At 36.9% G+C, this 21,949-nt stretch overlaps 1 protein-coding gene across 2 annotated transcripts in view; it reads left to right on the top strand.

The window, feature by feature from the left end:
• The first annotated feature begins 2,169 nt into the window (after window positions 1–2,169).
• The window catches only part of SLF2 (SMC5-SMC6 complex localization factor 2), a 41,233-nt gene continuing 21,453 nt past the window's right edge, over window positions 2,170–21,949 (top strand). The window contains exons 1-9 of one of the 2 annotated variants that reach the window (XM_059052443.2): window positions 2,170–2,463; window positions 5,048–5,091; window positions 5,598–6,322; window positions 7,673–7,730; window positions 12,163–13,151; window positions 14,134–14,204; window positions 16,915–17,037; window positions 17,993–18,160; window positions 19,279–19,381. In XM_059052443.2, the coding sequence (XP_058908426.1) occupies window positions 2,324–2,463; window positions 5,048–5,091; window positions 5,598–6,322; window positions 7,673–7,730; window positions 12,163–13,151; window positions 14,134–14,204; window positions 16,915–17,037; window positions 17,993–18,160; window positions 19,279–19,381 (2,421 nt within the window). In that variant the 5' untranslated portion in view covers window positions 2,170–2,323. The remainder of the gene's footprint in view (window positions 2,464–5,047; window positions 5,092–5,597; window positions 6,323–7,672; window positions 7,731–12,162; window positions 13,152–14,133; window positions 14,205–16,914; window positions 17,038–17,992; window positions 18,161–19,278; window positions 19,382–21,949) is intronic. The other variant, XM_059052444.2, reaches the window with a different exon arrangement.

Raw genomic sequence — 21,949 nt, 5'->3', positions numbered from 1 at the left:
AACTACTTCACTGTCAAGAAGAGATTTTTTAAATTGTGTTTTCATTATGACTCCATCTTCATTTATTGATCTAGGGATTTCTTGCCTCACTTAACTCCATAATCTGTTGCTCAGATTAAGAAAATCTGAAAACAATTGTTTGGTAGCATGAGTATAGACTTTAAAGCGACAACTTGGAAGCTGGATGATTCAAATACTATAATCCAAGAAAAGCAACTAATTGATTATGCAGAACGTGTTTTTATGCATTACTCTTTTTTATGATCCAAGCATGCCATGAAATGAATCAGATTAAATGTTTTGTAGATGTGTTGTTATAGAAACAGGAGCTTGCTAGTGTAGTAACATCCAACAGAACACAATAAGACAAGATTGGAAATAATATGTGTGAAAAGCCCTTAAAAAACAAACATATAAGTCACTATTCATTCAACACATTTTGAGCATTTATTATATTCTTTTTTTTTTTTTTTTTTTTTGTGTGGTACGCGGGCCTCTCACTGTTGTGGTCTCTCCCGTTGCGGAGCACAGGCTCCGGACACACAGGCTCAGCGGCCATGGCTCACGGGCCCAGCCGCTCCGCGGCATGTGGGATCTTCCCGGACTGGGGCACGAACCCATATGCCCTGCATCGGCAGGTGGACTCTCAACCACTGCGCCACCAGGGAAGCCCTATATTCTTTTTTATCTAAGAAACAATGCTAGGTACAGTAACTTCTCAAGTATTCAGAGCAGAAAAATGCCTCTTATTTCAGTATTTCCTTTCTTGCATCCCTGCTACCTAGTATATACCTATGGATATACTTTGGGGATGAATGAGAGATCTGTACGTTCAGTTTACCTTCTATCCTCCACTTTGCCACCCTGTTAGCCACTTTGTTCCTCATTAATTCTTCCTCCTGAAGACTAACGGGGAAGGGAAGGAGAACTTGAGGCCAGTCAGGCATGCTTAGCTAGCAAAGCAGTTAAATCTGAGTACAATAAACTTTAAAGACCCGTCTAAATTCTGTGTCATTTAAGATTTTGTCCCATCCAACTGATTGAACAGGCCTGACAGTTAAGGCTTGAACAACCTTGAGATTGATATTTTGGTTAATAGTTATTATACTATCTGACCTGTCTCTGGAAGATTTTGTAGTAAGTTAAAGTGTTAAGAGTCTGTCTAAAGAACAAGGGAAGGGAACACTAATTTGCCCAGTACTTATTACATGAGAGACTCTGGGCTGTGCACTTTCCATTGCTTACCGTTTTTATGGTTTACAATTGCCCAGAAAAGTAGAATGCCCATTTTATAGATGTGGAAACAAGCTCAGAGATACTCTGACCAGCCTCTCAGTTTGTAGGGAAAACGCTAACAGCCTCCAAAGCACAAGCCCTTTGCAAAGGAGGATTGGAGGCTCCTGGCAGTTTTCACTAACCTATGCTCTCCACACTTAACATGGGTAATTGAAAGCTGAGCCTATGTTCCTTTCAGAAATCTCCCAGGAATCTGGCTGCAGAGGTTCTATGGATAACTCATTTCATCAACTGAGAAACAAAATGCGTTTGTGGAATAAAAACAGTCTTTATTTCAATGAGGTTTTTTTTATTCTTTAAAAGAAAGAAAAAGGAGCCACCCCCAGCACTTAGCAAGAACCCTCACAGAATGAACAAGTCGACAGATTGGGTTGTGCAGACTACCGAGGAAATGGTGACAGCATCAGGGAACTTTGGCCTAAGATGTTAAAGAGACGATGTAATGAACAGCTGGGGATTTCTGAGACACAACTGTGTGACACTGGAAGCCCAACCGTTGGCCATCTTCATTGAGGTCAGCTACCGAGCTCGGGGTTTGCCTCGCCCCTCGCCCTCTTCAAGATGGGTGTCGCCAGCTGCCGCAGCGCGCTCTAATGCCCGCGCCTGCCCGCCCCCATGCACCCGCCGAAGCCGACGCGGCCCAAAGGCCGCGGCGCCCCCACCCCACCCTCCCGCGCCCCCGTCCCTGTGCACGTGACGGGGGGCAATTTTCCTTCTCTCCTCCCCCTCACCGAAACCCCGCCTTCTCCTGAGAGGCTGCGGCTTTCTATTGCGCCACGACAGGAATGACCGCCCTGCCAGCCAATCAGAACGCGACGCTTCAAGTAAGACCCGCCCCCTGTTGGTCCTCAGGTTCCTTCCCGCTCACACCGGAGTCACTTCCGAAGAGAGAGAACCGCCATGAAGAGAGAAGGGGGTGCCGCCCACCTCTGCTCCGACAGCCTCCCCGAGTCCCAGCAGCAAGACGGCAACCACGCACCCAACTTCTCCAGCCACAGCACATGCCGCCGTCGCCAGCGGCGCCGACATGACAAGGCGCTGCATGCCCGCTAGGCCAGGTTTCCCCTCATCCCCAGCCCCGGGGTCGTCGCCCCCGCGCTGCCATCTGAGACCCGGTAGTACCGCCCCTGCTGCAGCGGGAAAGAGAACAGAGAGTCCTGGGGACAGGTACCGTGCAGAGGGCTTGAGAAGGGGCCGGGTCGCGGGGGCAAGGGTATGAGGGAGGACTGCGGACGGCCGCTCTTCCAGTTCCCGCCATCCTCCGCGAGCTCAGGCCTCCGCGTCCGGGGCCTGGTAAACCACCGCCCCGCCTCCGCGCGGGAGCTGCTGGGAGCTGGAGTCTCCTTTTCTGTAGTTGGGACGCTGTTCTTGGTCTAGTGACCACAGCCTGGATGGCTACGGACCACCCGCCTTAGGTAGAACGTGATTTTTGTCCTTTACTTTAGCTGGACCCGGGGCCCTGACTGCTAAATGCATATTTAAATGGTTTTCTGTACGCTGTCAGTTTTACTGATCCTAGTGGTTGAATAGTATAAGCCTTTTCTGTATTGTGGGTGAAATTATGTAAGATGTGATGAGGGAAACCCTTCCACGAATTGCTTTAAAGTCCACTACGCACGATAAGTCTTAATTTAAAAAACATGCAGATTTGGAATGTGATATGTTTTCTCCTTCAGTAACTTTACGCCTCTCCAAGAGGCCAGGTTTTTTTGTAAAGATTTTGTGGGAGCAATGTAATGAGATGGGGAGTTTAATCAAATGACATCCTCTGACAATAAAACATGTTTAAATTCTCTACGCACTTGGTACTGTCTTTTTTATTTTAAGTTTAAAAGCTTGTAACGTAAGTTTAACAGTAAATTTATCTTCAGATATTGTGCTACAGGTCCACAACCCCTTATCTTAATTCAGAAAGCTATGAAAATCGAAAGTTTTCGGTAAGTTTGGCACCACATATAACTTGGCAGCCAAACCTGACCAGAATTAATGGAAGGCTATAGATGGTCTTTATCTCATTAGGTGTGAGTGTTCGTAAGTTTTGCTGGAGAAATATTAATGTGTTTGCTTACAGGGTGCAGTCTCAGACCCCACTGGGGGCTTTACATAATGCATCCAAAAAAATAATTTAGAATTCTAAAACACATTTGGCCCCAAAAGTTTCAGATAAGGGTTTGTGTGCTGTTACAAATAATTTTTTAATTAGTTATAATTAGTTTAATTAGTTATAAATAAGTAATGGACCTTTCTGTGCATATGAACTTAGGGGACTGTTCTTTCTTGAAAGTCACATTCATGGTTATTTTACAGGTTTCTTGTATATTTTACGCAAAGCCATTTTTCTCTCAGGTGTATTAACCAAAAAGATGTAATACTTTACTGAGGAGATACAGTGTTACTTTTAGTAATTAACATAAAAACATTCAGTATTGTTTTGAGTTAATTAGGTGCTTTTTAGTCCTTTCTCATTTCTCTTTATTCAACCAGTAACTGAAGGCATCATCCTTCTCCCCTTTGCAGACCTCTAGTATTTCTTCTTTTACCCTCTGATATAATTTATTTTATGAAAAAAATGCATAGATTCCCACTCATTCATTTCATAACTGCTTAGCTTTTCTACCAGCATCTCAAACAAACATTGTGGACTCTCAGTAAACCATTAAGAATGGGCATTGCTATTCTAATGTGGCAAGTAAAGAGTACAAGATGTAGAAGAAGCATAACATTCAAAAGACTTGGATTGTTCAAGTTTCCTCTGAGCATTCCAAGCTCATAGTGGATAAATATTTAGGGAAACTCATCTACTGCTTATTTTCTTTCAGCTAAAATGAGTACATCTTAGCAAAATTTGCCAGAAAGGTGATTTGTTGCTCAACATATAATAACATCCCTCTATGCAGTTGACAACTCTAAACACATGAATAAATCAGAATACAAATTATGGTAATATGGTCCTACTTCACTTTGTGTTCATTGTAGGATGCAGAAACCCTTAAAAATTAAAAGTTTGGTTTTTGTTATTGTTAACTTTCTCCTTTTTCTGTTTTGTGTTCTTCCCAGGCAATGCATTATTTTCGTAAATATCTTAAGAATTCTTAGTAAAAAATTAAGATTTTGAAACACTATTCATTCCAGTTTTTGCTGTTACTTAGATTAACATCTAACTGTAGTGTATAAAGAGTATAGTATAAGGTTAGAACTTGATCCTTTCTTCCTTTTGCCCAGAACACTCTTCATCTGCCTCTCCAGACCAGCAAAATCACCCATATTTGCCATTCTACCATTTACTCTTGTTATGAGTCTGTTCAGGTTTTACTTAGTTTTTATAATCTCCATTATTCGTTCAGCAAACATCTATTGAGCATTATTTTGTACTGGCACTGGAGATATCAAGGAATAGTATCAGATCCCCTCAAGTTCTTTTCTTCTCCCACATAGCAACAAGCTTTTCAGTCCTAGGAAATACTCTACCAATTCCTTAGATTCACACTGCAGCCTTATCATTTTAGTACTATAGAGTATATAAACCTCAATACTGCTTTCATAAATTTACAGGAAGTGCTGAATTTAATTTTTAAATGTTTTAATAATCAGCTTAGCAAAGCATTATTGTCATTGTCAGAACTTGATCAAACCAGATAGTGAAATTCAGCCTATAGTCTATAAATCTACTAATATTCTCCACTTAATCTGAATTATTGAAGTTTTAATATTTGCTAATGTGATCCCATATTAGTTATGCTTTTATTTTCAGGAAGCAGTCAATTATAGATTTCTTCAAACCAGCTTCAAAACAAGGTATGTATACTGTTAATGCATTTTTTTGTGGGATATTTTGGGGAGGAAGATGGAGTCAATTTTGAAATCTCTAAACTCTTATTAATTTGATTAAACATGGTGTTCAAAATAGAAAATATAAAGAAGATGCAGTGTTTACAAAGATAAACAAGTTCTAAACGTCATGAAGAAATTTTTTGCTGTTACACTTTCTTAATTGAAAATATTCCAGTCAATAGTGTTCATAATGTATACTATTTCGATTCTGTATTAAAGTAATTTATTTCATAAGTGGAGCTATAGGGAGCTTACGTGATGTAACAAAAGGGAGCTTTGTGAAAGTAAGGCTATTAAATCATGTCTTAATTTCCCCCCCAATAATACGTGTATCATTTAATTATCAATTTGAAAACTTTTGTGATAGCTTAATATTTTAAGTATAATAATTTATTATAAATATACAAATGTAATAGTTTGTGCTATTTTTAATAACATACAATGTGTATGTGTTTTAATTGGCTATTTAGATAGACATATGTTGGATTCTCCACAAAAATCGAACATCAGATATGGAGAAAGTGGATTGTCCATCAGTGGGACAGAGCAGTTTGAAAGGAAACTATCCTCACCAAAAAGATCTAAACCCAAAAGGGTGCCATCAGAAAAGAGCCCCGTCTTAGAGGCATTCATGAAAGGTGTTAAAGAGCACCATAGAGATCATGGTGTACATGAGTCACGTCAGCCTTGTGTGTCACTGGCCACCAAATGTCCAAAGGCAGTTACAAAATACGTTCCTCCTTCATATCTCTTGTCCAAAGAGACGAAGAAAAAACATCAGTCTCCAGAGGGAAGGAAGTCACATTTCATTCATGAAAATAGCAGGGAGAAGAATGATGGAGATCGAGGCAAACTCAGTGCGGATTCTAAAAAGCAGGCCGCGGTGACAGAAGCTGACATCTTCAAGAACAGCTCCAGAAATCTTAGCAGCAGGAGCAGCCTATCCAGGCACCACCCAGGAGAAAGCCCACTGGGAGCTAAGTTCCAGTTGTCTCTAGCTTCTTACTGCAGAGAAAGAGAACTAAAGAGGTTGAGAAGGGAGCAAATGGAGCAGAGAATCAACTCAGAAAATTCTTTCTCAGCAGCAAGCACTCTTTCCTTAAAATCCTCTAGTATAGGAAGAAGATGCAAACCAAGGCAGGAACAGAATAAACAGAATGATGTCACAGCCGGAAATAGTAATCTTTCAAACCTGGTATGTGCAATAAATGCTGAATTAGCTTGGCTACTATTTAATCATATTTAGAATACTAAATCTAAAAATGTTTGATAATTGTTAAACAATTTGATACCTTTTGTTAGGGAAATACTGATACACAGTTTGTATAGAAGCTAATTTCATTAAATTTCCTCCTACTGTCCGTCAAACTTAGTAAAGCATTGTTTTTTGCCCATAATTTTTTCAGACCAGGAACAAAGATCTTTCTTAATCAGGAAAGTAAGCATTTTTTTTTAGACAAGTACAGTCATTTTTAAGTTAGGCTGCATTGAAGGGAGATTCTTGAGGGAATGGAAAATCTAAAACAATAGGAAATGGTTTAGAACAGAGGGTCTCAAAATGTACCTGGACTAGCAACATCAGCATCACCTAGGAACTTGTTAGAAATGCAGATTCTCAGGCCCCACTCTAAACCCAATGAACCAGAAACTGTGAAGTAGAGTCCAGCAATCTGCAATTAACAAGCCTTCCAGATTATTCTGCTGCACTTTAAAGTTTGAAGATCACTGGTTTAGGTTATATGTCTTAAGTAGTTGAGTATGGATCTTAGAAAACTTAGAATATGATGAAAACTATCCAGATACATCTTAAGCTCATCAAACTTCTGTTTTGAGAATTAGCATAAAAGCTGTTCCTGTCCTCTGGAAAGTCAAGTTGTTAAGTACATCTGTATCAGAAAGCTTCTCTACATATAGAGCAACTAAAGGAAGATGAGATACCAAGAAAGTGCTATGTTGATAAGATACTATGAGATTTTAAAAAAACAGATTGACCAAAAATAAACCAAACTGTGACATTCTAAGAGTAAATGGAGTTGTATTTTATACTGCTGGAAAATTATATTTGTAAACTCATGGATTTGTTTGCAAGGAATTTGGTGCCTTTACCAGTGAGATTTGCTAATGATCAGTAGAAGTTAGTAACATTTGGTCCATTTTCATAACATTTTAGTGTTTGGTGGTGTATCAGTACCTAAACAGAAGTGTTGAAGAGTGAGTTGTAGCCATTTGATAGGCACATATTAGGCTATTTTTTTTATTAAAGTAACAGTAGAGTACAGTGCTCTAATATTAATCTTGAGCTATTAATAAAAATTTCTAAATTTACATTATGAAAACTGACATTTTTACATATGATACAAATGTACTTCATTTTTATGAAAAGACTTAAGAATTTTAAATATTTTATTATAGAAGTTTGGGTTTACCTCCAAAGTTGGTGCTTGCTTTATTCAGTCTAGAAATCTGTGTTTAAATATTATGAAGAAAAGTTCACATTCTTGACTGCTCCCAACTCCTAATTAATTTTTTCTCATTTTGCTAATAGGAAAATGGACCTCTCTCAAGAAAAAGATCCTCTTCTGATTCATGGGAGCCTGCCTCAGGTAGAATCAAAATTAAATTTCAGAATTTTAAATAAATTTGCATCTTAATGGCACTGTTTTTTACTTAAATTTGTTTAAATACGCAGTTTCCTTCCTAGAGGTAAATTGGATGTCTCAGATTAGTTAAAAGTTTGGTAATGTTATTATTCAGAAGGAATAGTTCTTGAATTCAGTATGTGTAAACAGTGGTTTGTCTTGACTCTTCTCTGCCTTCTTCAAGAGTTCTTAACAATGTGCTTCTCATATTGGTACTCAGTGTTCTACTTCTGAATCCTTGGCTACATTAAGAAGCATAATCTTAAATTCTTGGAATTATGGACTGAGGTCTTGATATTACAGATGCTTTGTTTAAGTTTGAAACTGTTATCAAGGTCCAAAACTGTTTCTTAATATTTCAAATACAAAGGTCCCTTTTTAATATCAAATTCAAGGACACCTACATGATATTAATTTTTACTTTCAGTAACTGTTGATTGAGAAAATACATAGTAACAAACAGCTGTTAATTCAGTAATTCTTAAAGTATTCTTTTTAACTAGAAGATAGAACAGTGCAAAATTCAAACACCGCAGAAATGTATAACATAGAAAATGAAAGGCCCCCAGAAATGCGAACAGTTCAGAATAGTCTGGTATATCAAATTTCTTTTTCTGCTATAACTGCAGACTTTGAAAAATGAACTTTACAAATTTCCACAATCATTAAGATACATTGGACATACTGATAATAGCCAGCATTTATTGAGCACTTACTGTGCACCATGCTTTTTTTTTTTTTTTTGAGGTATGCGGGCCTCCCACTATTGTGGCCTCTCCCGTTGCGGAGCACAGGCTCCGGACACGCAGGCTCAGCAGCCATGGCTCATGGGCCCAGCCTCCCCGTGGCACGTGGGGTCTTCCTGGACCGGGGCACAAACCCGTGTCCCCTGCATCGGCAGGTGGACTCTCAACCACTGTGCCACCAGGGAAGCTCGCGCCATGCTTTTAATCATTTGATTCACATCCTTATAAGGTGGTTACTTTTAGAGATTAAAAACCAGGTACAGAGAGACAGTTCTGACTCATTCTTCTTCAGGTTTCATGTAAAACTCTGTTTTTTATACATTCTAGAGGTGTACTGCATTTTGACCAAGTGATTTTGAGTCTTAAAATCCATCTGCAGCCAAGGCTGAAATCATATTTTACTATTGTAGAAGGACCTTCTAGGATAAAAGAATAAATTTGAGGTTTTATGTTTTTTTTTTAATTTTAAAAAATTTTACAGTATTGTTGGTTTTAGTGATCAAATTTTAGTGGATTTTGACATTATAGTACAAGAACAATAATTTCTCAGCCATGAGCTATGAGATTGTTCCTGTACTGTTACATATTTGTAACACTAAATAAATGATCACTTTGCACTGAGGTGAATGGAAAACAAAATATCTTTAGGCTAGCTCTGCTAGTATAAGGGACCACTGGTGGTGGTGTTGCCACCAAGCTGTTCAGCATTTTTTTCTCTGATAATGACTAAGATAAAAATTCTCTTCAGTTCATGGGTTTGCAGATTTCATCAGTGGTGACTAAAGTAGTTTCCCATATACTGTTTCCTGCATTCTTGAACACTGCTTGAAAAGGATGCTTTCTACATATTTTCAGAGGCAGGTTTAAGATAATTGCCTTCACTTGTATTTTTATTTCTAATATGTTTGCATGTTTTCATAATCCTCATTAATAATTATGGTGTTGTAATCTTAATAAACATGCATTTATACTTCAGTTGAATATCAAGACTATAAAGGGCATAAGGGGATTTTTCACTCTAGATAACATGAAGAATATTTACCTTTATCTGATAGATAAATAATGAATAGATATTAATAATCCAAATATTATGTTATATTTATATTACTGCTAATTACACTTAACAGTTGTGGTGATATACATAATCACACATTCATTAATCACACACAAGTTCAGGGATTTCAAAAATGTTGGTAGGGTAGGCATTTAGCTCTTTGGTCTTCCAGAGCCCTGTCCTTTGGCTGAATTCTGAGGACCAACTTAATCCCTTCCTAGTTTATTCCATAATTTATTAATAACCAATCCCCTATTGAGCATTTGGAGTTTTCCTTTTTTTCTTTTTACAAATTCAGTCCCTACCTTATCTGAGTATTTTATATATTAATAGATATTTGAAGTGTTGTAAAACAAACATTCAGCCTACAGGTTATACAAGAAGTATGAAAAGAATCATGAAATGTTTAGTTACATTACTGTCCTAGAGAGCTTGCAAAAGGAGACCTGTAGTACCAATTCACCCTCCTCTTAACACTAGATGTTAAAAGCTCTTAATAAGCTGATTTTTCGGGCTTCCCTGGTGGTGCAGTGGTTAAGAATCCGCCTGCCAATGCAGGGGACACGGGTTCAAGCCCTGGTCTGGGAAGACCCCACATGCTGCAGAGCAACTAAGCCTGTGCACCACAACTACTAAGCCTGTGCTCTAGAGCCCACAAGCCACAACTACTGAGCCCGCACGCCTAGAGGCTGTGCTCTGCAACAAGAGAAGCCTGCGCATGGCAGTGAAGCCTAGCCCCTGCTCTCTGCAACTAGAGAAAAGCCTGTATGCAGCAACAAAGACCCAATGCAGCCAAAAATAAAATAAATAATTTTTTTAAAAAAACCACCGTCCACTTTAAAAAAATAATAATAAGCTGATTTTTCCTAAACTTTGCCCACAGTTTTTCTCTCCTCCTAGGTAAGTCTTTACTTCTTAAACAAAGCAGGAATTTCCCCTCATTACTAGCTATGTATAAATTGACTGACTTCTCTAAGGAAATGGAGCAAAACTCAAATTAGCAGCTCTGTAACTTTTTTGTAACCCCCAAACTTAAGATAATCAGTGTAAGTCTTCTCTTTTTCTTAGTTATCTGATTTCTCATCCTGCCCTATAAGGGACCTCTGTCCTTTTTTATAAGACATTTAACCCCAGAAAACTTAGTGGGCATGGAATGATTTCTCAGGTAATAAAAGTATCTGTAGAAGAATGTAGATAGGAGCATTTGTTTATTAATTGATTTCTCATTCTTATAAATTGCGTTTTCCAGAGTATGTATTGATCAGGTTATGCAAATAATTGCTTAACTCTTGAGTTTTTTTGGTTTTTGTTTTTTAAATCAAGCTGTTAAGAATTTGGGGACATCTGTCCATGTGCAGAAAGAACTTGATTTAGGGAAATTTGATTTTGAGAATACTAGTTATATAAATAGTGAATTTTTAATGAATAATACATTTTAAGAGTGAATTAATGAAACATCACATTTTTAAATACCAAAATTTTTAAAAAACTGGTTAACTCAAATATATGTGCTTCTGGATGGTATACGTGCTTCTGGATGGAGCTCCTAACACAGAGACAGGTTATATTGGTTTCCTAGGGCTGCCATAACAAAGTACCTAAACCTAGGTGGCTTAAAACAACAGAAATTTATTGTCTCATGATTCTGGAAGCTAGCATTCCCAAACTAAGGTTATCAGCAGGACCATGCTCTCTCTTAAAAACTATAGGGGAGACTCCTTTTACTTGCCCTTCCAGCTTCCGGTGTTTGTCTACAGTCCTTAGCAGTCCTTGACTTGTAGGTGCATCACTCCAGTCATGTGGCATCTTCTTCCTATGTGTCTTCATATTATCTTCCTTCTGCATGTCTTTCTCCATGTCCAAATTTCCTCTTTTTATAAGGACGTCAGTTGTATTGGATTAGGATCCACCCTAATGACCTCATTTTAATTTGATTGCCCCTATAAAGACCCTATTTCTAATTCAGGTCACATTCTGAGGTTCTGAGAGTTAACACTTCAACATATCATTTTGGCAGCTACAGTTCAACCCATAACACAGCTGAAGACTAGAGGGATACATGGGAAAGAATAAACAATTTAATAGTAGGGGAAAAGACTTAGGGGAATTCTTTTAAATTGAGAAATTAAAATTTTTCTGCCTTCAACTAGTTATTGTGTATGTGTTTTAAGGTACTATAAATTTAGATGTAAAAGTGTTAACATTTCTAGAACCAGGTAGGCTTTAGTCTAAGAAAGAGTATATGCACTTTGAGGAAAAGTGCCTTTAGGATCCTTTCCTTGATACAGATATGCAGTTTTTTAGTGTTTTGGGGTGTAACACCTGTAATTCTATTTAGGTGGTAAACTTTTAATAGCTTTTGAATGAAAATGAGCATTTGTCATTAGCTTTGGACTAAATTTCATGGACACTAGTATTTATCAGTTAATAAATAAAATATTAACTGTTGTTTCCTCATTCTGTATGTGGTTAATAATCTCAGCCTAAACTTTTAGAATTTAAACATTTTGTCAGGGTAGTCTAGACACTTACTGAATAAACTTTAATAAGAAAGCAAAGTATACTTTTCACTAATCTGGCAAAAATTAAATTTTAGCAGGCTCTAAGCAGAATAAATTCCCTGACAAAAGAAAAAGGAACTCTGTGGACTCAGATCTGAAAAGCACAAGAGAATCTATAATGCCTAAAGCAAAAGAGTCCTTCCTTGAGAAGCGTCCTGATGGACCACATCAGAGAGAAAAATTTATAAAACATATTGCACTGAAGACACCTGGTGGTGTATTACGCTTGGAAGATATATCCAAGGAACCGAATGAAGAAGCTGATTGCTCCTCTGCAGGCTTGGCACCTTCAAATTCTGGGCACCATTCTTCCAGGAATAGTGACCAAATTCGTGTGGCAAGTACCAAAGAGACTAAGATACAGAAACCCCACTTACCTTTACCTCAGGAAAAGTCTGCAGTTAAAAAAGCTAGCAACCTACAGAAAAATAAAACTGCTAGCTCTGTGGCATCACAGGAGACAAAACTTCTACCTTTACTTTCCCATGTTCCAAGTGCTGGTTCCTCTCGGGTTCCATTAAATGCTAAAAATTGCACTCTTCCAGTTCCTAAAAAAGATAAAGAGCGTTCCTCATCTAAAGAATGTTCTGGGCATTCTACAGAGTCCTCCAAACACAAGGAACACAAAGCAAAGACTAATAAGGCTGATTCTAACGTATCTACAGGGAAAATTTGTGGGGGATCTTTGCGTTCAGAATATGGCACTCCTACAAAGTCTCCCCCGGCTGCTTTGGAAGTTGTGCCATGTATTCCGAGCCCAACAGCACCTTCAGATAAAGCCCCTTCAGATAAAGAGAGTTCAGGAAATTCCAATGCAGGTAGCAATGCACTGAAAAGAAAACTAAGGGGTGATTTTGATAGTGATGAAGAAAGTTTAGGTTATAACCTAGACAGTGATGAGGAAGAGGAAACATTAAAATCACTGGAAGAAATAATGGCTTTGAACTTCAATCAGACTCCTGCAACTACAGGAAAGCCTCCTGCTCTTTCTAAGGGGCTTAGATCTCAGTCATCAGACTATACAGTAAGTAGTTTTATGACATTTATCTTTACTTGAAGAGAGAAAGATGGATTGACTAGTGAAAGACGGATAGATTGTTAGAACTTACTTTAAAATTCACTGTTTGTTACAACTTATAATTAGACTGAAAATGGTATAGTTCTTTTTTGGTTAATGGATTTCCCATATCTTCAGCTTTATAACTGTAAATCAGTGGTCTCCAAACTTTTTTTGATCACACACTTTTATTAGTAAAAAAAATTTTGAGCATGTACCCCAATATATATGTATACGTATAGATTATATACATGTACTACTATACTATGTACTTTCTAAAGCATATGAAGAAAACAGAATTTGAAAGGAAGAAGAAAAAAGTATTTTCCTATATAAGTTATATAGAAGTTACAATAGAGTAAGTTCTACTGGAGTTTCTATAGAAGTTCCATATAAATAGAAGTTCTATTATTTTCTTCCTGCACCCCAATGGATCACCTTGCACACCCCCTGCTTTGGAGACCACTGCTGTAAATGAAGGTAGAGTGTAGAAATGTTGTTAATTGTGGTGTGCAATTTTATTTATAAAGTGCTTCATTCTATCTTGGGAATAAGCTGAATTAAATTCTCATGTGTGTAAATTTGGTGGGGAAGGTGTTAATGTTTCATGGTAACACCTAAAAATTAGTAGTTTAATTTCACTAAAATAGAATTTAAAAATAAAGACAGGGTAGCTGTGGAGCCCTTGGGTGTTGACAGTCAGTTCCTAAGGCTAGCAGGGTTTTTATAAGTAGTGCCTTTCCTAATAGATGGTAAAATCAAATTGCCTGCAGTACAAAATTCTAGATTTAAAGCATGATGGTGAAAATTATCTTTTTAAGAAAGATATCCTCCTGGCCCAGGTTATTAAAATAGAAAATATTTTTTAGTGTTCTGAATAATTTAAAACATCCCAATTCTTCTACTAAGATATGTTGTAAAGTATTCCCAAATTTTCTTCTTGTTTTAGGAACATGTTCATAGTGGAACTTATACAAATACTTTAGAGCGTCTAGTGAAGGAGATGGAAGACACACAAAGGTAGGTTAGCATCGTGACTATCTTGCTAAATTTAACATACTGTTTGTTTGTATGGCTGGCTTTCAATTTACCTTAAAAAAACATGAGAAATTAGTATGTATTTTGTGCTAGTGCTATTACAACGGTTTTGCTGTCAACTATGTTAGAAATAAGGTGTTCTTATTTACAGGCTGAATCAGAAGATCCTGGTTTTTATGGCATACTGTATTAATTAATAGTATGAATTCCTTTCTACTTACCACAGCTGGTATCTGAAGTTCTTGATCAAAAGCATGGGTAGAAATTTTTTTGTGTATTTTTTTTATTGTGACAAAAATATATAACATAAAATTTACCATTTCAATCATTTTTAAATGTATAGCACTGACATTACTATACATTTGCATTGTTGTGCAACCATCATCACCATTCATCTCCAGAACTTTTATTTTCCATCTTCCCTAACTGAAATTTTATACCCGTTAAACAATAACTCCCTATTCTCCCCTTCCCTCTAGCCCCTGGCGACTACCACTCTTTCTGTTACTATGAAATTGACTATTCTAGGTACCTCATATAAATGGGATCATACAGTATTTGTCCTTTTATGACTGGCTTATTTCACTTAGCATAATGTCTTCAAGGTTAATCCATGTTGTAGCATGTGTCAGAATTTCCTTTTTTTTTCTTTTTTTTTTGAATTTTATTTATTTTTTTATACAGCAGGTTCTTATGAGTTATCTATTTTATACATATTAGTGTATATATGTCAATCCCAATCTCCCAGTTCATACCACCACCACCACTCCCCCTGCCATTTTCCCCCCTTGGTGTCCATATATTTGTTCTCTACATCTGTGTCTCTATTTCTGCTCTGCAAACGATTCATCTGTACCATTTTTCTAGGTTCCATGTATATGCGTTAATATACAATATTTGTTTTTCTCTTTCTGACTTCACTCTGTATGACAGTCTCTAGATCCATCCACGTCTCTACAAATGACCCAATTTTGTTCCTTTTTAAGGCTGAATAATATTCCACTGTATGTATATACCTCATTTTATTTATCCATTTATCTATTGATGGATGCATTTGGGTTGCTTCTGTTTTTTGACTACTGTAATAAATTTTTCTGCCATGAACATGGGTGAACAAATTATCTCTTCAAGTACCCACTTTAAGTTCTTTTGGGTATATACCCAGAAGTGGAATTGCTGGATCATATGGTAATTCTATACATAATTTTTTGAGGAATTGCTATACTGTTTTCCATAGTGGCTGTACCGTTTTATATTCCTACCAGTAGTGCACACGGGTCCAGCTTCTCTACCTCCTCACCAGCACTTGTTTTTTCTGGTTTTTTAATGATAGCCATCCTAACAGGTATGAAGTGGCATCTTCATACTTGTTAAACATTTGTATGCCGTCCGAGTCCAAGTTTTGAAACGAGTATAACAAGAAATGGTATTTCTACATCAAATTACTCTTTTGAGGAAGAAGTTTAGAATGATTACTGATACCCCCCACACACCCACACACATACAGAAATCAAAAAGTTTGGGAATTGTAATAACCCCAATGAAATTTATGTAACTAGTTGCAAACTGCTTTTGCTTATGAAAGGGGAAAAATAATATTCCTTATTAGTTCAAAGACTATCCTTGAAACTAATGCAGAGAAATTCACTGAAACCTCAGTTGGCTTGAAGTTGGTATAGATGTGTCTTTAAGTAGCTAACCATAGGAATTGTAGACAGTAAGTGAGGAGTATTCCCCTTTCTGAATTTAACTAGAGAAATTTGTCTGTACTATAAAATTCTTTTTTTTTTTTTTTTTTTTTTTTTAGCTGCACTGTGCGGCATGTGGGATCCTGGTTCCCCAACCAGGGATGGAACCCGTGCCCCCTGCAAGGGAAGCATGGATTCCTAACCACTGGACTGCCAGGGAATTCCCGTCAACTGTAAAATTCTTTAAAAGTTTCATGAATTCATGTGATTTGTGATGTCAGATCTGAAGTTGCTTATTTAAAATTGAACATTGCACAGACCAAAGGCAGAGGTTCTAGTTTGATCTGATGACTGACTCTTTCCTATAGTGATAGAGCAGTGCCTTTACTGGTCATTTACTGTTGTATTACACTCATCTACTGTGGGGCTGGAGCTGGGAATAAGGACCTTGGTTAAAGTAACTTAATCTTGGCAAGCAATATAGGCAAGGACTCCAGAGCTAAACTCTCTGGCTTTGAGTCCTAGCTCCTTACATTGTGAGCTTGAGCAAGTTAGCTTTTCTAATTCCTGTTTCCTCGTGTATGAAATGGGTAATAATCTACCTCATGGAATTGTTGTGAGGGTTAAAAGAGTTAATACATGAAGTCCTTGGTACAGTGTCATAGTAACTGCTTAGTAAGTGTTGGGTGTTGTGATAATCACAGTGACAATGGTGATGACTACTGTTTCTAGAAAGCCTAGTTAACGTTATCAGGTTGTTGGTCTACTGGAAGTCCAATGGGCATTAAAGATTAGAGGGATAATCAAAATGAGTGGTGTTTATTCTTTGTGATTTTTCCTCCCCCAATCGCTAAATGATTTGGACATCATTCTTGAAGTCCTAGCCGTAAAGAAGTATTCAAATCTTTTAATAAGAGTTTTCTTTGGTGCTGCTTTTAGACATACCCTAAAAATAAAAAAATCTTAGTTTAAGCCATTTATTATAACATTCTTTCGATTCTCAGGCTAGATGAACTGCAGAAGCAACTACAGGAAGACATAAGGCAGGGCCGAGGCATTAAATCCCCAATCAGAATTGGTGATCAAGACAGTACAGATGATGAAGATGGCCTCTTAGAAGAGCACAGGTATGTGGGGAATATAGTAAATAACTACATAATATCTTTGTAAACGTGGTGTATCATAACTAGACTTATCATGATGATCATTTTGCAATGTATAGAAGTACAAAATCAATATGATGTTGTGTAATAGGAACTTACAGTGTTGTAGGTCAGTTATACTTCAAAAACAAACTCAAAGAAAAAGGTCAGATTTGTGGTTACCAGAGGCAGAAGGTTTGGGGGAGGGAGGGATTGAATGAAGGTGGTTAAAATGTACAGACTTCCAGTTACAAGATAAATAAGTACTAGGGATGTCATGTACAACATGAGAAATATAATTAACACTACTTTCTGTTGTGTATGAAAGTTGTTGAGAGTAAATCCTAAGAGTTCTCCCCACAAGAAAAAATTTTTTTTCCTATTTCTTTAATGTTGTATCAATATGGATGTTCACTAAACTTGCAATAATCATTTCATGATGTATGTAAGTCAAGTCATTATGCTGTATATTTAAAACTTAAACAGTTCTGTACGTCAGTTATACCTCAATAAAACTGGATAAGTAAATAAATAAAACCAGAGGAAAAAAGAGCACAGGTACAGCATTTTTCATGATGTATGCTGTATTAAAAATACATTTTAAAATTTTGTTTTCATAAAATAAATGGACCATTGATGGTTATTTACTCTGAATAATCTATGATGGGTTTTTAATCCATCTGGGGTGGATTTGAAAGGCAGATTTTAAGGCCAAGTTACATTTTTTGTCTTTTCTCCTATTTTCACACACATTTAGTGGCTCTGGACTATAACTATTCAATACTAGCAAAAAGTGGGAGAGCAGAACATGTATTCTCATGTTCATCTTCTAATGTGGGATTAATAGTGGTCCTAAGAAAAGGGTTTTTTGCACCCAATCTTTAAATACAAAATTATATGCAGTATAACTGTTCAGTATTCAATAACTTCTTTTTTTCAGAGAATTTCTAAAGAAATTTTCAGTTACAACTGATGCTATTCCTGATCATCATCCAGGCGAAGAAATATTTAATTTCCTTAATTCTGGAAAAATTTTCAATCAGTATACCTTGGATTTAAGAGACTCTGGTTTTATTGGACAAAGTGCTGTAGAAAAGCTTATTCTTAAGTAAGTAGGAAAGTAGACATTTTACTGTTTCTTGTATAAAAATTGAAAGATTTCTGACTGATGTAATCTTCTGAAAGGTTAATTTCTATTCTGACCTATCCAGTTTCCTCATCCTCTTACTTATTACTGTTGCTCTTTGTGTTTTATTATTTAGTTATAGGAAGCAGTGTAAGATAGACGCTTGGCATATTACATGCCTTCATTAGTTAGGGTTAAGATCAGTATCTAATAACAGGGACTGTCAAAATAACAAGGCTTAGGGAGGTGCAAGAGGGAGGGGATATCAGGATATATGTATACATATAGCGGATTCACTTTGTTATACAGCAGAAACTAACACAACATTGTAAAGTAATCATACTCCAATAAATATGTTGAAAATAAATAAAATAACAAGGCTTAAACAAGAAGTATATTTCTTTCTGATGTGGAAGAAGTTCAGAGGTAGGAAGTCCAGGGCTGGTGTTTCACCATATAATCTTTCTTCCCCACCATCCTTAGCACCTGGTTGCTTCAGGTGCTACTGGAGCTCCAGCCTTTAAATTCCCAGAAACCCCACACAACATTTCTACTTATGGTTAGTGGGTAGAACTTAGTCAACATGGCCACACCTAGCTACAAGGAAGGCTGAGAAGTGATTTTTATTTTAGGCAGCCAGTGTGCCCAGCTAAAAACCCCAGGGTTCAGTTACCAAGAGGAAAGACAAGAATAGATGTTGGGATTAACAGTCTCTACCACAATACCCAACTGGTCTAATTTCTTTCAGTACATGATAGCTCAGATCCAGAGAGGTCACATTAATTGTGGTGCTGAGTTTTATGGAAGTACAAACCCAAGCTGGCAAAGCAGACGATACTTTGAGACTTGATAGGCTCTTCAGCACTTCCAGCTACTGTAGATGTGTCCACCAGATAAATCTGGAACCAAGCCAACAGACTGGTTCAGCTTTAGGCCACTGATTGAATTTCTAATGAGTAACCCATCCACATTGGGGTAGAGTCCACCTCCACAGACTGCAATGGTTTGCTTGTTCATTTCCCTGATTATGTCAGATGTGGTGGTGGTAGAAGTTTCTTGCCATGAAGATAACAGTCATATTGATTTCACTGTATTTTCAGATCAGGAAAAACAGATCAGATTTTTTTGACAACACAAGGCTTCCTTACCTCTGCTTATCACTATGTCCAGTGTCCTGTACCTGTGTTAAAGTGGCTGTTTCGGGTAAGAGCAATATTTGGGGGGTATAGTTGCCTCTTTCTATATTTCCCAGTCAAAAATAAACTTTTTAAAGTAATCTTATTTGCACATTACTAGAGAAAAAAATCTAGCATATAAAACCCATGATTTTAGTGGGCTAGAATGAAGCAAAAAGAGTCAGTATAAAGAGATTATAAAAGAAATGCTAATGCAGACAGTGTGCAGGATAGGCAATAATGCTAGTTGTGCCTAAGACGTTTCATCACACTGGTAAATCACTATTGTAGTTTGCTTTAGAAGAAGTCTTCTAATGCTTGTGTACCTGGGAGGATTTTTTTCTACCTTTTCCCCCCTATTTTTGTGGAGGTGCCTACATACATTTTTAGGATTTGACTTGTATACTGATATTTCCCCATTCATAACTGGGTGCGGGGAGCGCAAATCCAACTGAATATTTCTTTTCCCCATTCATATTTAACTTTTAAATCCACTTAAATAATTAATTTTGTATTATCTACATGGTAACTTTATAAATATCATTGGTATTAGAGAACTGTAACTACTATATATGTGAAGTGAGAAGTGGGAAAAATATATGCAGTTTCCATTCTGGGCTTTAAGGTTACATTTCAAAGAATCTCATATTTGCAAGAACTAGATATTCCAATATAGCTTTTCATTCATTTTTCATATAGCTGCCATGTTTGAGTGCCAACTGTGCCAGGTACTGGAAAGAACAGCAATTTAAAAAATCAGTGTTTCTGATTTCATGAAACCCACATTCTAGTATAGAGGAGATAGACAATAAACAGGTGTGTCTACGTTTATAGATATGTCAGATGGTAAATGGGAGAAAGGCATTCTAGGCAGAGAGAATAACAGGTGGGACAGACTGTGGGGCAGGAGCATTTGCTTGCAGTGGTTAGGAGCTCACTACTTGGATCCCAGTGATTTTTTTTTTTTAAACAGTCCTAATTAAATCAAAATTTGCCTCCAAATGGTTTTTTTAAGTAGTAGTACTAATTATCTTTTCTGTAGCTTCCCACAGTATGCCTCAGCTGTCTAACAGTCCTTCAGTTAAACAACTATCATGACCCTCATTACTCCCCACACTAAACTTTCTCGAGTCACTAAATATCCAGTCCCTTTACCGATCACCTTTCTGAATGACCGTTAGCTTGTCAGTTTCCCTCCTAAAGTGTTCCTTCTTCCCCCCAGTAAATGAATATATGCTCCAGATAAGGTCTTTCCTACCAGCAGTTTCCAGCAAGGCTCTTATGCATCTACCCCCGCCCCCACATATTTATGTTTATTGCGATTCAAAACTTCATTTGTTGTCACACCAGGACTTCATTATTCTCTAATTATGTAATATATCTTTTCTTAAACTTACAAGTAGGACTTTGCATTTATCTGTGTTTTCATCATGTTGGTGTGGGCCCATCATTATAGCGTTTAAAACCCTAATGATGACATACAAGCATATCTTCATGTAAGCAGCTTTTTATACTCTTTATATTTATTCTTTGAAAAGCAAACTAATAATCATTTGTTAAGTGCTTTTTCTGTGTAAGACACTTTGTCTCGTTTCTCCTTTTCAATTCCAAGTCCATTTTTCATGATGGAGAGACTTACCAGCTTATAAGTTTTTTTTTTATGAAGTATGTCAGAATTCATTTCAATGCTATAGTCCTGATAGTTTAAAATTTAATTGTTAAAATGTAATTGGAATGTTTGCATCTTCATGATTTTATCATGTGTCTAAACATAGTTGACCAGAAAGACAATGTGAACAGAATATGTGCTGTTTTATAACTTTTTTTTTTTCAGGTAACAATAAATTATTGAGTATTTTCATCTCTGTATAGACATGTTATCATTCTTTTTAATGGCTTTATATTGTATACTATATTGTAATAGTAATAGTATTCCTTTGTAATGCTGCACTATGATTTATTTATTTAACCCAATCTCAATTGACAGACATTAGATTGTCTTATATATATGTATGTATCTCTTTACATATTTATCTTCATGTACTGTATTGCCCACCTTAAAATTCATCACCCCCCACAAAAAGATTCTTATGCAGAACTTGTCCTGTGTCCAACATGCCTTTGAATGGTGCTGCCCCTAGTGGCAGGGGGTAATGACTCAAACATCATAGCAAAGACATCTTTTCACATAGGTTGACTTCGAAATGACACAAGTTATATGCCTGATTGAAACCAGAGTTTGGACTATTCACCCTTATATTTTAGATTTAAATTTATTTTAATCATAATCCATGGTTTCAAAACAAAAGAGAAATAGAAATACAACATGTTTTTCTCTACAAAACCACTTTAAAATAGCTTTCAATATGTTATGATTTTTTAACATCTTTTAAACTTGAGATTTTGTTCCCAAAAAGTTGTCTTGTAAAATTACACTAATTATATGCTTCTGTATATAAATTCCTGTACATTAAAAAGGCTGAGTAGGGCTTCCCTGGTGGCGCAGTGGTTGAGAATCCGCCTGCCAATGCAGGGGACACGGGTTCGTGCCCCGGTCCGGGAAGATCCCACATGCCGCGGAACGGCTGGGCCCGTG

The sequence above is a fragment of the Kogia breviceps genome, chromosome 2 (assembly GCF_026419965.1).
Source record: "Kogia breviceps isolate mKogBre1 chromosome 2, mKogBre1 haplotype 1, whole genome shotgun sequence".
Lineage (NCBI taxonomy): Eukaryota > Metazoa > Chordata > Mammalia > Artiodactyla > Physeteridae > Kogia > Kogia breviceps.
This window is presented reverse-complemented; position numbering and strand designations above follow the sequence as displayed.